The 18,046-nt window shown below is 42.6% G+C and overlaps 1 protein-coding gene across 6 annotated transcripts in view; it reads left to right on the top strand.

The window, feature by feature from the left end:
* Window positions 1–18,046, top strand: part of CCP110 (centriolar coiled-coil protein 110) — a 391,171-nt gene that overhangs the window by 200,211 nt on the left and 172,914 nt on the right. For all 6 annotated transcript variants that reach the window (XM_085629056.1, XM_085629058.1, XM_085629057.1 and 3 more), the window contains one exon: window positions 14,965–16,627. In XM_085629056.1, the coding sequence (XP_085485182.1) occupies window positions 14,965–16,627 (1,663 nt within the window). The remainder of the gene's footprint in view (window positions 1–14,964; window positions 16,628–18,046) is intronic.

The following is an 18,046-nucleotide window of genomic DNA, read 5'->3' on the forward strand; positions in this document are numbered from 1 at the left end:
CATTGTTCTTAAATTTAGACCATTTTGCTGAACTCTCAGCCTTCAAGACTCGCCATCAGTCATGGTGCAATCTACGCTTGAGCCATCGCTCATGGTGCAGTCTACGCTTGAGCCATCGCTCATGGTGCAATCTACGCTTGAGCCATCGCTCATGGTGCAATCTACACAAGCCATCGCTCATGGTGCAATCTACTCATGAGCCATTGCTCATGGTGCAATTCACGCTTCAGCCATCCCTCATGGGCCAATCTACTCATGAGCCCTCCCCCATGGTACAAATTACGCATGAGCCATCCCCCATGATGCAATCTACGCATGAGCCATCGCCCCTGGTGCAATCCACGCATGAGCCATCGCCCCTGGTGCAATCCACGCATGAGCCATCGCCCCTGGTGCAATCCACGCATGAGCCATCGCCCCTGGTGCAATCCACGCATGAGCCATCGCCCATGGTGCAATCCACGCATGAGCCATTGCTCATGGTGCAATCTACGCATGAGCCATTGCTCATGGTGCAATCTACGCTTGAGCCATCGCTCATGGTGCAATCTACACAATCCATCGCTCATGGTGCAATCTACTCACGAGCCATTGCTCATGGTGCAATCCACGCTTCAGCCATCGCTCATGGGGCAATCTACTCATGAGCCCTCCCCCATGGTACAAATTACGCATGAGCCGTCCCCCATGATGCAATCTACGCATGAGCCATTGCCCCTGGTGCAATCCACGCATGAGCCATTGCCCCTGGTGCAATCCACGCATGAGCCATTGCCCCTGGTGCAATCCACGCATGAGCCATTGCCCCTGGTGCAATCCACGCATGAGCCATTGCCCCTGGTGCAATCCACGCATGAGCCATTGCCCCTGGTGCAATCCACGCATGAGCCATTGCCCCTGGTGCAATCCACGCATGAGCCATTGCCCCTGGTGCAATCCACGCATGAGCCATTGCCCATGGTGCAATCCACGCATGAGCCATTGCCCATGGTGCCATCCACACATGAGCCATTGCTCATGGTGCAATCTACGCATGAGCCATCGCCCATGGTGCAATCTACTCATGAGCCACCCCCCATGGTACAAATTACGCACGAGCCATCCCCCATGATGCAATCTACGCATGAGCCATCGCCCATGGTGCAATCCACGTGTGAGCCATTGCTCATGGTGCAATCTACGCATGAGCCATCGCTCGTGGTGCAATCTACGCATGTGCCATCGCTCGTGGTGCAATCTACGCATGTGCCATCGCTCATGCTGCAATCTACGCATGTGCCATCGCTCATGGTGCAATCTACGCATGTTATATCAAAAAAAGAGGGGGGGACCAGGAGCTTGTTAATGGTCCAGTGCCTATGCTCCAAAAGAATCGATCAGGTACTTACAAAAAGAGGCACTGTTCCCGGGCGAATCAGCTCAAGAGGTGACCCGGATTCACGTAAGAAAAAGGAAGGGTAAAGGAAATTAGGTCAGGGATGAAGTGTTCTGGGTGGCGGGGGAGACACAATATTGTCTCTTGTTGCCCTCACACACCCCGAAGGATGTCATGCTTCATCATCGGGTGTGTGCTCCTCGTCGGGCCGGCGGTGCAATGCCCTACGGGTCCCCCGAAGGGTCTCTTTGGCGGAGATCTTTTAGAGAACAGCCGATGGTGCATGCGGGTGTGTGGGAGGGAAGTCCCAGAATGGTCGGTGCAAGCTAGTGTGAGTGAAGTGTTTAAAAAATACCTAAGGAGTACCGGACATATGGTGCGACAGCGGAGACAATGACACTCCGCTGTCGCAATCGAAAGAGAAGGCACTGTTTTAACCTATGTTCTTTCCTCACTTTGCTTCCCTCCATTTTAGGTCAGCTTCAAAGGGGGCATAACTTACTCCTTCACTCACTCACTACTTATAAAGGAGATGGAAACCAAACATTTTTTTTTTTTTGCCCCCCTCCTAATAGCGATCGGGATAATTTTACCCTCCGCTATATTTCTGTCTGTGCACCATTTTCACTTCACCTTCAACCCTGGTCCTGAAGAAACGCCAAGGATCACTTTGACCACCCAAGGCGTGAAACATGTCGACCTCTTTTTAAAGTTATCTAGACACATTACGACTCTATTGATAACGACCTGCCTACGGGCTTTTTAATCATACCAAGGGTACCTCTTGATTAAATCACCATATGTCCGGTACTCCTTAGGTATTTTTTAAACACACTTCACTCACACTAGCTTGCACCGACCATTCTGGGACTTCCCTCCCACACACCCGCATGCACCCATCGGCTGTTCTCTAAAAGATCTCCGCCAAAGAGACCCTTCGGGGGACCCGTAGGGCATTGCACCGCCGGCCCGACGAGGAGCACACGCCCGATGATGAAGCATGACATCCTTCGGGGTGTGTGAGGGCAACAAGAGACAATATTGTGTCTCCCCCGCCACCCAGAACACTTCATCCCTGACCTAATTTCCTTTACCCTTCCTTTTTCTTACGTGAATCCTGGTCACCTCTTGACCTGATTCGCCCGGGAACAGTGCCTCTTTTTGTAAGTACGCAATCTACGCATGTGCCATCACTCATGGTGCCTACGCAAGAGGTGGCAAAGATATTTCGCTAAGAGAATGTTCTACCATAGAGCAGTACCCCAGTTGACCGATCCTCCATATAAGAATTTCCTCAAAGTACCAATTTCTCTGCAGAACTGTGGAGTGCTTTCGAAGCACAAACATACAAGATCACCAGAAATACAGGAAGGCAATAAAAACGTGCCACCAAGATGTTCCCACAACTAGCAGACCCAACCGCTTCGCATCACTAGGAGAGGTATGAACAACACACAGCTTGGTCTTTTACCCAACCAAAACTATAACACATCACTTTAGGGACCTCCAGATGTGTCGCTATGTCGCCCTCTACTGTGCTCCATTCCATCTCTAAACTCCGCTATACTATCTCAGCGACTCCATATGAGCAGACTTTGCCATACACAAGCAACACAATATAGCCCTCTGTGCACTTGCATATGTCTTCTCTGTGCCCTAGCACGATATGTACCTAAGTGGCCTACCTCCCACACTTTAATAGTACATGAGGGTGCAGCAACTAACCCCTCTGGTTCCATCCAGCAATATGAAACCGTCCAAGCAGGCTCAGGCAGTAGTATGCTTTCAGTTCTACAAATATGATGTGACGTCTAGTCCGACTGAGAAAGTGCTTTATAGAGGCTCCTGCGAAAAAAGTGGATTATCTGTTCAACTCAGAATAAAATCTCGCGCACACAACCTATTTGTTTATAGAAAGGCCTTGTGGAAAATGAACTGGGCAGACTGCATCCGCACCGCATTGGTGACACCGAGGGACTATCACCTACTTTAAAATAGAAAGATGCTGCGTCTCGTCACTCCCCGAGGAGCAGCTGTTGTGTGAAATGTTTTTTAACAGCTCAGGTGCCTCGTTTTTCACATCGAGAAGTAATTTAAAGACCAGGGTTGAACTCCCATCACACTTGCTAACAACGAGCAATTCTAGTTTTCTTTATTTATTTTAAGAAATTGCGAGCCTTAGATAGGTAGCTCTTGAAAACGTGACTCAGCAGTTACATCAGTAGAATATGAGTGCGTGCCTTGTTTGTGAGGCTGGCGGGTTTACTAACGTTGCCCGTAACTTGTGTCAAACCTGCAGAGCGGAGTGGATAATCGACTAAGCGTGGCTTGGTGTTTACTACGGTTTACCTGGAAACGGTAACCTGATTTGTTTTGGAGCAGCTGCTCCCAGCCAAGAATAGAGGGCTGGCTTCCCTTCAGACCCCCTGCAGCACTCCAACACCGAGGCTGCCTTGTGCTAATGACTACTGTCCAGCTCGAACATGCCCTGTGCTGGAAACTGCTGGGCGCCCGCACTCTTATCTGCACGCTCTTGCATAAACCAGCTCGACACGGACCAGGCGCTGCGCCCCAGACAGCAGGGGAGGGTTCCATTTGGGTTGGCGCTTTTCTGTAGAGTTGCGTAAGCGGGAGGAATCGGAGTGTATTACTAAAGAACCAGGAGAAGCCTTTTGGAAAGGAGGTTAGTGGAACAGCTATCGTGTATAGGCAATGGACATAAACCATGGAAACTGACGAAGACGGTTTTAATAGTCCGTTTCATATGGCTGGCGGAGGATCTTTAGTTTTTGTTTTCAGTTGGTTTTTGAGGAGACATCTGAAGAGAAAGACACTGCTAGAGGATTCACTTGGAATCAGGAAGGCCTTAAAAACCTGGCTATTTGACTAACCGCTCACCCAGGTTTCTCGCATTGTGCTTTCTAGAAGATTGTAACTAGCGCCAGGACACCTTAGGGTAACCGTTGCGCTTTATAAGTCTTTTAACATAACGTAACAAAGGAAGAATTTTAAAGTCTGACCATGCGCTAAAATCGCTTAGCAGGAGAGTTTGGCTTTATGGACTAGAGGAGTGGAAAGGCAGTGTGTGTGACAGCCAGGGCTGTTAATTTTACTGCGCTTTGCCAACTATGATATTAGTGTTGTGGGCATGATGGTGGGCCAATTTTTGGAACACCTTTCATCATCAGAATGTGCTGGTCTGCCATCCAAGCCTGGCTGAGCAGTGACATATTGAAGGTCAATGGCAGTAAGACGAATGTTGCTCTTGGGCCAGGATAGCGAATGTAGTGAGTCTTTTTGGCCTACTGAATTGGATTGCCCTCCGTTCCCATTATTGGAGGTTAAAAACCTTGGCTTCTGGTTTAACAAGGGGTTGTCACTTGATGACCTAACAAATGATGTTGTGTTCTGCTGTTTTGGTCAAGTGAGGCACTTATGGAGTATATTGATGTTTATCCATCCGCATGTGCAGAACCCGGTATGGTGGAATGGAAATCTATCGGGGATCACCTTGGTGCCACCTTGATGGTGGCATCTGCATCTTACTACCAAGTAACCTGTTCTACACCCTCGCTATAGGAAGTTTATGAAAAGAGTCACTGCCCAATGAAAAGTACAACGATAAACACTGCCATTTTCTAGCAGCATTGAAAGATCTAGATTTGTATTTCGCACCCAAAGTTTGTATAGGAATAACAAGATACAAATTCTTTCAACGTAAACCGTGAGAGGGAAAGTCTGTAGACCAGTATGTAGCAGAACTCAGGAAATTAGCTATTGATTGCAATTTTGGAAATTTACAAGATGACCTACTAAAAGATCAGTTAGTTATGCACAGTAATAATCCGGCCATACAAGAAACAGAACTACTTCCACCAGACCAAACTTTGCTATAATTTCATGCATTGATCTACCGCAAGCATGTCCGCTGGGTACTCCCACCAGTGTCTGTCTTCTCACTCCCAAAAAGTTCTCCTTCAGATTTGTAATTCCTGTAACCAGCGAACCTGAGCCCCCCATCTTTTCGCAACCACCCCTTGATTCATGGGATAAGTTCTGCCCAAAGCATCTATGCACCCCATTTTCTCCCTTGCTTTGGTTTCACCAACACCCTAATCTCCTACCTCCAATTTCTTACCTGCAGCCACCCCCGTCATATTGGTTCAAAGCCCGCAACCTTCCCTGTGGGCTAGGCTCTCAATAGCACAGTGGTGCTGCAAAGGACCCTCCTGAGGTTAAGAGAAAACATATAAAATACTCCTCCACCCCAGAACCACACACACACACCCCTAAAACCATTTTGTTTTTCCCTTGGCCCAGGAATGTCAGGAACAGATGGACTGGCCAGTGCCAGGTGCACTCAAACATTGCATTAGGGGCTCAGTAGTGAAAGCTTTTCTTCTCCTTGTCCTGGAGAACTTTTCACTCTCACTTTCCTGCTCACTCTGGTCTAATCTGGCCGTCAACTGGCTGTGCCACCCATTGCCAGCTAACCCATTATGCTATGGCAAGACGCCATTGCTACCAAAGCCCTTTAACTGCTCATTCTCTGACCTTGACTAGCTCTGCCACCCCCACATGTCTTCTCCACACTTCTTCAAATCTCTCACCTCTTCTCCTTGAGCTCTGCCATCCCACCCACACTTTCTAAATCTCTTTAACTGGGTCAGGGGCAGCATCAATATATCACTTTCCTCATCTGAAAGCAGGAGACCCAACCACACCCACCTCCATGCCCCTCCCCTCATAGTTCAGAGTGTGAAGAGTCCTGAGTGTTCCACAGAGTGGGAGGGGAATTCCTTCACGCTAAGAAGAGCATTGCATCAGTAGCTTAAGTAACGAGGGGTTCAACCCCATGTGGTAAGACTGAATAAGGACCTTTTGGGACAAAAGTTAAGTTCAAATGAAAAAGCTAAAATAAAGGAGAGAATTCCTTTTGGCTATGGAAAAGGGCAGATCTCCAGGGATAAAGGTTTGATTGGAGAGGAACTCTTGTGGAAGAGCTGCTTACTTTGCAGCCATATTTCGTATGCATTCTGAAGGTAATTTTATACCTCTAGAAGAGCAAAATCGAAGCCTCCATCTGCCCCCTCCTTTCAATAATGCTTAGGACACCCATGTTCTCTCTGTGCATGCTTGATTGGGAAACCTACCTGTTTTACGCTGTTGCCATCCTGCTTTCTGCCTGAACATGCCTTGGTCTCCTGATCAGCAGTCCCGGATTGGCACTCACGAAAGAGGATCACTTGCTCATCCAGACATTGATCACCAGACACGGGGAGAAGGAACCAAGGCTTAGCCACTTCCTAGGCAGTGATCAACACTGGCAGCCTGGAACTGTCTTATAAGGCAGCGCTCACTCTGTCTTACACTGATCACCAGATCTGGACACCTAACCAAGATCGGAGCTAAAGCCTGAATTAATTATGTAGATATCATTCTTTTGGTATCCATTCTATAAAAATCTGTGTTGCAATTTTGAAATAAGATGGTATTTTAGTTGTTCATATTGTTGTGATTTCTTATATCAAGCCTTCACTAGGGTGTGTGTATGTGTGTATATATATGTGTATATATATATGTGTATATATATATATATATATATATATATATTCACTGAAAAAACCATAGGTTTCACACATGTTATAGTTAGCGGAAATTTTACTGATAAAAAACCAGTGAAATTGCCCCGTTATAGTTAGTGCTGGCAACTATAACTCACGCGACCGCAATCCTCTGCTGATGCTAATACTGTATTTAGACACTTATTTGCCCATGTCTTCTTCCATACATTTTTAGCTATACATATATTACAAATATTTTTTTTTCATAAAGACACATATGTCATCAGCAGAAGATTGCGGTCGCGTGAGTTATAGTTGCCAGCACTAACTATAACGGGGCAATTTCACTGGTTTTTTATCAGTAAAATTTCCGCTAACTATAACATGTGTGAAACCTATGGTTTTTTCAGTGAATTTGCAAGGTTTTTTAAATGCTAATTCCTAACTATAACGTGTGTGAAACCTATGGTTTTTTCAGTGAATTTGTACGGTTTTTTAAATGCTAAGTTACTTTACGCCATTCGAGGCGTGCGCGCCCACTTAACGCAGTTCGTTCCGTGCACGGTTTTTATCAACTTTAATAAGCCCTGTACATTTGGTGGCCTTCGGCCACCAAAAGCACAGGGGGTGGGGTCAATGTGGATAGTGTTTTTTTTATTTCGATTTTATAATTTCATGTTGCCAAAATTTAGTTTTTTTTACCTATTAATAAGCCCTGTACATTTGGTGGCCTACGGCCACCAAAAGCACAGGGGGTGGGGTAAGTGTGGATAGTGGTTTTTTTTTTTTTTTTTTTTTTTTTACCGTACGCTTACGGTAAGCGTACGGTAAGCGTACTCGGCGAAATTGCCGAAAAAAAAAATAAAACCGTTTTTGCTCTTGGGGGATGTTTGGGGACTCCCTCAACATGACTATGTGGGAGGGAGTTGTCAAAACAGCCCCGTAACATGTTTTTGGCCATCATGTTTGATAAACAAGACTTAGTGCGAGAGACAAAATGGCGGACGCCGCTTCCTGGTTTCGGCCGATTCGAATGTTTACTAAGATCTAAGAGCCAATCAGAATCGCGCTCGCGCACGCCACCGTACGCTTACGGTAAGCGTACGGTAAGCGTACCGTAAGCGGGCTCAGATATATATATTGATTTAAAGGCTATTTTCTCAGAATCTACTGAACAGATTTACACCAAACCTACAAAAGGCACTTCCTTGACCTAGGGACTACCTCTCTGCCAAATTTCTAGTAATTCTGTTCAGCCGTTCGGGCTGTAGCTCGTTCTAAAGGTCCTATGGAAAAATGCATGGGAAAAACGCGTTTTGGGACCCCCCTTTTATCTCAGCCCCCGCTTGACGAATCCCCCCGAGACTTTCAGGGTAGGAGCGGAGCGTAGCGCCCCACCTATTTTGAGAAATTCGCGAGGATTCATTGACCGGCGCCAAAGTTATTCAAAATAGAATGTTGAGGTTTTCCTATGGAAAAGGGGTCCTAACTATAACTACCTACTGGCGACCGCCAGTAGGTAATATATATATATATATATATATATATATATATATATATATATATATATATATATATATATATATATATATATATATATATATATATATATATATATATATATATATATATATATATATATATATATATATATTATAAATTAAAATAATATTTAATATTTCTGTTTGAGTTCTACTTGATGTCATCAACATATCACATGGTCACTTAGGACTTATTTATAAAAAAAAAAAAGCACAGTAGCTGTTTCACATCGTTCAGACCGTATGGTTCCAAAGAATTTAATCTTGTGATCTTGAATATTGCTTTTAGAAATACTACAACCCCTCAGGATTTTGAAACTTTTCAGTTATGTGTTTTTAACTGTGGTATTTGGTGTTGGGTTTCAATTCAATGTCACGGCAAATTCATGGTAGGTTATCATTTCTGTTGCACATTGTATTTCTTTTCTTTAGTGGCAAAAAGGTACACTCATAAAAGTTGGGTATATAGTAGGTTATTTATAAATTTTGGTGGATAAAAACCATTTGTAGAAAGTATAATATTCCAGTCAGTTTCTTTGACATACAAGTCAAAATGTAGTCCGTTATCGACTGGGTAAATCGATATAGCTATTTAAAAAAAAAAAAAGTTAAAGAAATAAATTAACCATTGATTTTCCAGTTAGTCCGTTCAATCGAATGATGAGTGTCTTGTAGAAAGTTGACAGTTTATCTGATGTTTGTCAATATGGCTATTAAATCATCGATGTTCCACAACAAGTGGTTGAGCTGGTGTTTTGGGGATTCATTTTGGAGAATGTGCTCTCGTTCAAAGTAGTACATAACAATGTTCACATATTCAGAAGCTGTATAGCTGCCCATATCTGTTACAACAGTTTAAACATACTATCTGTCATTAAGGTGAAATGGTTCTTGTATATGATCGCCTTCAGTAATGACGGTGATGATGGTGGTTTGCTTTGTGTTTTCACTCCACAAAAAAAAATGATCTGGCACAAAGGAGTAAATGGTGAAAGTCTGAAAGTTAAGGAAATCAAAAGCCGGTGTTTTGGAGGATAGCAGGAGGTAGAAGATACTGTTACACAAGTTCATCAAGAAAATCCAAAGTAAAACAGTGGCATTAGTCAAACTACTAAAATCTAGGTCATACCTCCCATCCATGTTTGCTCCTGTAACCTCCAGGAAGTTGCATAACACACTTAGCTATTACCCAACTAAAATTCCTTCAATGTAAACTTGATATTTGTTCTACCTCTGTGACAGATTATATCAAGCGCCAAGACGCCGCGGCATTCGTGCGCTCTACAAATATTTCAGTCAGTCAGCGCTTTTAAAAAACACACCAATATAATTCCTGCCTACCAGTTATGAAGAATGTATGTCATTACATCACATACCAATACCATGCGTGCCATTACAACGCGGGTATTGCTATGCGATGTCAATGACAACGACATGCCATTACATCGCAAACTATTACCACGACTATGCCTTTACCACGCATGCCATTACAACGCAAAGGCATGCGTGGTAAAGCTATACTCGTGGTTAAAGTTTGGAAGGTAAGTGAATACCCTACCCTAACACAACCCTCCCCCGACCCCCAGTCCTCTCCCTACAATAACACTACCCTATACGACCCCCCCAAACTACCCTAAAACATTACACTACACAAACACTACAACACTACCCTAAACCACTACACAAACACTACCCTAAACCCTAAAACACTACACAAACACGACAACAGTACCCAAAAACACTACACAAACATTACAACACTACCCTAAAACACTACACTACACAAACACTACAACACTACCCTAAACCCTAAAACACTACACACACTACCATAAACACTACATAAACACTACACTAAACCCTAAAACACTGACACTACCCTAAAACACTACACTACACAAACACTACAACACTACACAAAATCCTAACACACTGACACTACCCTAATACACTACACTACACAAACACTACAACACTACAACACTGACACTACCCTAATACACTACACAAACACTACAACACTACACTAAACCCTTAAACACTGACACTACCCTAAAACAGTAACACTACCCGAAAACACTACACTACACAAACACTACAACACTACACTAAACCCTAACACACTGACACTACCCTAATACACTACACTACACAAACACTACAACACTACACTAAACCCTAACACACTGACACTACCCTAAAACACTACACAAACACTACAACACTACACTAAACCCTAACACACTGACACTACCCTAAAACACTACACAAACACTACAACACTACTCTAAACCCTAAAACACTGATACTTCCCTAAAACACTACACTACACTACACTACAACACTACACTAAACCCTAAAACACTGACACAACCCTAAAACACTACACTACACAAACACACTAAAAGTACCCTAAAACGTAAAACACAACCCCACACTACACAAACATTACAACACTACTTTGACACTTCCCTAAACCCTACAAAAGTAACCCCCTTACCTCTCTTTCCTCGTGATTCCTCTCCAACGTCGCCGTCTCTGCTCCAGGTTCCTGCTTCGAGAGGCGGTGCACATTGTTGTGAGAAAATAGCCTCAGTTTCCTCACAATGACTTGGATAGCCATTACATCACATGTGTTAAAAAAGCGCATGCGATATAATGGTATGCGTAGTAAACGCTACGCGTTGTTACATCGCATGCGTTGTAACGCATGCGATGTAATAGCAACGCGTAGTAAGTTGCGTTGAAATGGCTGTTTCCCGTTATGAAACAATGGATTGATAGCCTACAAAAAGTTGCTTATCATCAAAGCATCCTTCCTCACGATGTTTTTTCTCATAGGCTATATAATCCATAATAAAGAATGATCTTAATAGTCTTTGATACTGCTTGAATTCTTTATTTTACACTGCGTTCTTAAGAATATGGAATGCATTGCTTGCAAACAACAACAAAAATGCCAAATAACTTATAAGCTGTTGCTCATAAACAATTGATGTCGTGATGCTCCTCCCTCCTACACAATTGGCTCCGCTGGTCCTAGTAGAAGACCTTCTAGTGGTACTGGATTTAATTCAATCGGTTCTACTATTCTATGTAGACCTTACAGCTGGGATTGAGACCATCCTATATATACTTTATCAAAGACGGATATAAGTTTGTGTCACAGTAAAGGCCCTTGTCTAATGAAAAGGTGATCTTTCTCAAGATTCTCTTGAATTCTTCAGTGCAAATAATCTTCTATAGTCATTTCAGGTGGTGTACCAGCATGATCAATACTCGCATCATTATTCATTTTCTTCACCACACTTTGTAATCGGAGTTTTCTACCATATACATATTCCAGTGACACTCTGCTCCAACTGGGCTGTTACCTGGTGTGGCCTACAGCATTTCAGATATCCAAGGTTTTGTGAACCAAAATAGCCTTGTTGCGAATGTATCAAAATGTGCGAGTCTTTCCAGCGCATTAAACAAGCCTTGCTATACTCAGTAGTATGCAACTCAAATCCTTACATCTTACACCAAGCATTCTGGTAAACTGGCCCACTCCATTTCCAGTAAGTAGTTGGTGCAAAGTAGTAGTCAAGGCAAAAACCTTTTATTTGATTTTAAATAAAAATCAAAAAAGAACAATACAGAAGTACAAGAAAATCAGCTTAAAATGTTATATCTCTGATAAACCTATGCAAATTGACAGGAATAAAGTGCATACCATTAGTTCAAATTGCGCAAGTAGTCCTTCTAAGGAGAAGTACAAAGTGTATGCCACCCACTATGTAGATTTTTTGACAATCTCAATTCTAAAAATAAGATATCCTTAGCTAAACAACCTTCCAGAAATAAAAAAAACTCACAAAACGGGTCCCAAGATGCTTGTTTCCGGGCCAGAGACGACCTGGCATGGCAGTTCGGGGTGGACTGTTCCCATGAGGAGCATGGTCCAGACTGATTTGCATATGGCTGGGTCCAAACTGGGGTGGCATAGTGAGCAAAGAAATGATAGATTAAACCCAGATCTGTGACTGGGGGTGAGTGTTTGAAAAGTTTCAACACTCTGTCCATCATATTATTTTGTGATGTTGCTATAACAGATGTCAACGCTGCCTAAACGCTGCAAATAAAACAGGGCTACTGTGCACGTTTTAAACTCTAGACTCCTTTAGATTGGTTTTAAAAAGTAAATAAAAGGCACTTCTAAATATTTACAAAAAATATATAATGCAACAATGATTGTACAGAGGTCCTCTCACATGAGCAAACCCTCGTGGTACAGCAGAAAGGGCTCTGGCCCTCCGAGAAACAGAGGAGACGCCACACTGTACCTGCTCTAAAGCGGAAAATAAGTGACCTTTATCACAGAGTCAGAGCTAAATTTAAATAAATCCTCGAATCACCTAGTCCTGACAAATAAATGTAGTCCCTAATGGAATTTTTGGTATATTTCATACGTAGACTCTGGATCTGACTAAACTCGTAAAACTTAAGCTGAACAAGCTTGCGTTCAGCTTTAGTTAAAGATGAGGGTAAATCAAACAAATTGGCCAATCCTAGCTCTTTAAATGTACTTTGTACATTTCCTATTCAGAGGATCTTCAAACCCTTCTCCTAGTGTAAGGGCCTTATTACGTATTTGGCGGTCCCATGGACTGACGTATTGGTGGTGGTGGTGACGGTTTGGGCGCGGTAAGCTCGGCGGTCCGACCGCCGTATAACTAGTTGAGTGGAACGGCTTTGTGAAGACTGCTGCTGGCCTGCCAGCAGACTGCCGACCGCCGAGTTTGCGGTCGGGGAAAGGCAGCCACTATAGGGCGGTACAGGGGAGCTGCACCGGCGTGCATATTACGAGTTGCCTTATCCCCAAGGTGACCACTGCGATCAGACCGCCTGCTTCAATGTGGTGGTGGCAAAGGATTTGGGGTGCGTACTGACCCCTTTATTCTTCTTCCAGGCAGATTCGGACATGGATCCCTTTCACCACAGGTTCACAGTTAAATGATTGTGTGCATTGGTTTCCAAACAAGTCAGCCTCAGTTTGGTGAAGGTAGTATTCTTGTCCTTGACCAGCATATCATGTGTATAAAGAATGAAGAGGCAAGGTGCTCACACTCCAACATTTGACTGCAATCAGCATAGCCAAATTAACTGATGAATGGGTAGAGACCGCAGCTGAGGGTCAAAAACAAGTAATACTTTGCATTGCGACTCCCAAATAGGAGGGGTCTCTTTCATGCCCCTACTAGTTGCAATTCGTGAAGGATCTCAAAAGCTCTGTTAACCGTTGGAAAGACTTTTTCAGTTCGTCATTTTGCGGTCACAGACATGTTGGTTTTGAGAATCGCTGGCTTTGCCACTGCGCAACAGCATTGTACATGACAAGGCTCTAAGTTCAAGAAATTTATGCAAGGTTCGGGCAAAAAATGAACAGTGGACAATGCATTTTTTCTAAAAACAAAATTCCATTTTACACAAGTCTTTACAAGAATGACCATATCTGATGATTGAGAACCCTGGATTTACACCTCTGTGCCACTGCATAGGCTTTATAATCTAATAAGGATTTTGGTGCGGCTAGGAACAAAGAGGTTGAAACTTAGTGTGATTCCTGGATGGAACTCAGACATAAACAGATGAACAGTGAATCCATATTCTATGATGCATGCAAATGGTGTGACATGTTTAATCAGTCCACCGCTGGTTGTTGACGTGGAGGAGCATATGTTAGAATTTGTCAAAGACTTTCGCCGGATTTCTCACCCTCTGAATGAAATGTTGTGTAGGTGACTACTTCACCGTGTATGTGAATGCAAGCATATTGGACTCCAACCTCAACCAATAATTATAACCTTGAAGTTTGGGTTACTCCGGTAAAATGGGAATAATTCTATAGGGGGTGTATGAACAGAGAGGGATGGGAAGGAGAGATTATGTAGTTGTGCCGTACTGTTGTCTTTCTCATAATATTGATAAACTAGATAAAGCTACAACAAATAAATATAATTATTAATTAATATGAATTTGAATGGGTCTCAACTTAAGACGCAAAGCCATGCACATTAGCCTCTCTATTTCCCCGAAAGTGCCATTCACACAGCCTAGCCCTGTCATGAGTGTAAGGTATCGCTCTGTTCTAAAGTCACCTTTGTTAAAAAAAGATGGTCAGTAATAAATCTGTTCTGCAGTAGACAGCGGACGCTGCTGCTGTAGGTCTTATGCATAAAATTCCTGTAGCCAAAGAGACTGCTTCAAATTGGCGGTAAAAGAGTGCTATTTGTCCTGAGTTTGCATAATGAAGACCTGTGTTTTCCCAGGCTTTGACTGAACTCTCTTAACGAGTTCTGTAGATTGAGATAATTTACTTCAATTTACTTTGCTAGGCCTTACCATGTAATAAACATGTATGTAGTTTCTTTATCTTTTTTTATTTAAAATTTGTGACATTTCTGTTTAATAATTAATTGTACAATATTTTTCCTCTTCCTAGGTGAGAAAGGCCCCTTCTATGAGTGATGTGAGTGTAGAAGGGGTAGAACGTACAGAGAGTTCTGAATCCAGATGCATGAATGGTTTTGCAATATTACCAAGCATAGTCGGCCCACCAGCCTTCACTGCACTTTCTGGATCAGCTAAGCTTGAACCCACATTGAAGGATCTTTCACCAGGCACTAACACAGACCTGAAGTCAACCGATAAGAAGTCTGTGGCAAGTACTGAGGATAATATATCTCCAAATAAAATAGTCAGCCCAGATGCTACCCAGTTGGATAACGGAGCACATAACAATGTTATTAATTGCAGTAAAGCACAACTTATGCCACATTTGAGTGTTTTTTCAACCACAAAAGAAGGGTCTAATGCTCCACGAACTCTTGAGGAAACCCCCGATCCCTATTTAATGAGTTTGCAGAACCTTCTGAAAAAGTCTCGCGAATGCATTGAGCGAGAGCAAACACGGCACAGCATAAGACGCAGTTCTAATGGAAGTGTTAATGAGAGCCATTCAGACAAAGAAACTGATGCAATTAAAATAAGCGATTCCGTGAAAGAAAAGGTTAAATTTGTACACCAAAGCAGGAGCTGCAGCCCTGTGGCTCTTGATAAACCCAGCTTGAATAAATCAAATATTCTTCTCCAAGGTGCGCCAACACAGATGCACAGCATAAACACTGTGGGCTTATCCAGCTATTCTAAAGCAGACATTCCTGCCAGATCTAGAACACCATCATCTGTGGATACCGAATCAGATGAAGAACTGAGAAGCAACTTCACAGTTGATTATGAAAGTAGCATTGTCAAAAGCCTTACTGGTTCTTATGCCAAATTACCCAGTCCAGAGCCAAGTCTAAGTCCCAAAATGCACAGAAGACGCCCCAGGACATCCTCAATGGGCCACATAGTAATAAATTGCCCTGTAAATGCGTGTGATTTAAGCCCCATGGATAAGAGTAAAACAATGGGACCTGGTTTACCAGATAGTATGAAAGATATCAACATTTGTGATCCCTTGTCAAATTCTGCAGGTGATGAAACTGAAGTTTGTGTTAGCAAAGGCCAAGTGCTCAGAAAATGCACATCTGAGACTATTGATGTATCTCGTTTAGGCAAACCAAATCTTTCTTGTCCACAAGGTTTAAATATGCTTGAAAATGCTGTTTGTGACTCTTCTACAAACGACATGACTGCATTAGTCACAGAGTCACACTCAAGAGACCAAACATCCAGTATGGCTTCAAAATCGTATGAGCCACCTGCCAACGTCAAGTCTCCTGAATCAATTAGTCTACCAGTAGATGGGTTAAAGCCAAATAGTTTGACTGAAATAATCAAGCGTGCATCACCAATGGAACTTAACAAGTCCTATGATGTTGATACTCCTTCTCCGATGCTACTCCAAAACAAAATTTCACAACAGTGCATGGACACACCAAATGTAAATGAACAATTTTTAGACGACAGTTTTGAAAACCGTGTGAAGCGCAGACTGGATTTGGACATAGACAGTGCTTGCAAGGAGAACAACCCCATAGCTGCTCTTATGGTCAGGACATCTGAGCATGGGAAGCGATTGCTGCATAACCAGAAATGCCACAGCCGCTTAGGATCAGGCTACAGTGATAAGAGTGACACTCCAAACCATGACTGCATAGGTATGGACATTTTTTAAAATCTCAATTTAATGTAACATTGTATGGAAATGACAAATTCCCTTAAGTACTTCTGAATAGTATTATGCTTTTATGGGTCCTTCTTCATAGTGGCAGCACTATAAAGTTCATCTCTCCACAGGATTTATGGATCTTTATGTTCATATTGCTGTTTCTACATTCTTAGCTCTCTGCTATGGTTTGCACTTTGTAGTAGATTTCAATGTACGCCAGCTCTTTAACAAAATCTTGACATTCAGAATTGTAATTGTGTATATATAATACTTTTTTTACCATTGTTTTTCTCCTCAAATTTTAGTACTCTACTTCCTTTGTTACAGGCTCTACTAACAGAATGGTGGCTCAATTCCAGCAACTCTTAAGATTAATACATCTCTGTGTTTAACTTCGCTTCTCTCATTCCCCTTTGTCACTCTACTTTAACCTCCAAATTATCATCACTGAAAGTAATGAGCTGCTAAAGTTTCCATTAACTGTGTCGCACTGGACCCCATAATGGGGTGGGAGTGGTATCACAGTTGAATCCCACTTTAATTTCTGTGGTAAGAACCAGGACTCTCAAAGCCGCTTCGGGCAAGGATACTCCATGAATCCCAAGGCCTTATTGTCATATAGGATAGTGAGTTTATCATGTTTATACAGTGTGATACATACAACCGTTTCTATTTAAGGAATGTTCTGCCTTTTCTATATCAGTTGTGGATAATAACATGAACAATAAGTTTATTCTTTTGGGAATCAAGTCGCTACTGTGCTTCAAAAATTACATAATTTGTATTTCGAAGAGTGACCGTTTACAAGGCAGCATCAACATGTCCTCACAATATGTATTCAGTTTGTTACATTCCAGAGCATGAGTCAATAATGTCCTCCATATGTCCTACTCATGTATGTGGAAGTGTCAATCTTCTAGAGTTCATTGGGTGTATAACAGCATAACGATGCTAATATTCGTGTCATTTGTTCTTACATATTTATTAACCATCCTTTAACTCTGAGTCACAGCTCTCTCCAAACCTCATTTTCCCAATGGTATCTACGTTTTACCCCCTGCCACCTCATGGTGCCAAGACTTAGTAAAGTCTAGAGATTGCAAGACCCTTCATGTGCTAGATAAGGAGAGCACTCATGGAAAATGTCTGTTTTACATGAGAAATATGCTTCCTGACCTTGCGCCCTTGTTTTCACTGATTCTATCGCAAACGTTTAACCCAATGTTTGCGATTGTAATCCACTAACTAAAAGTGGCATGCTTGTTCTTTTAAACTATATATTTCATATGGATAGCTTGATTTAATAAAGTTAAGTGGGATTTATTAGGTTTTCTGACAGTCTAAGTAGTGAAAAAGTAATACTCTTCATTCAATCTTTTGTATAGTCGAAACTCCTAAACATTATAAT

The sequence above is a fragment of the Triturus cristatus genome, chromosome 10 (assembly GCF_964204655.1).
Source record: "Triturus cristatus chromosome 10, aTriCri1.1, whole genome shotgun sequence".
In the NCBI taxonomy this organism is placed as follows: domain Eukaryota; kingdom Metazoa; phylum Chordata; class Amphibia; order Caudata; family Salamandridae; genus Triturus; species Triturus cristatus.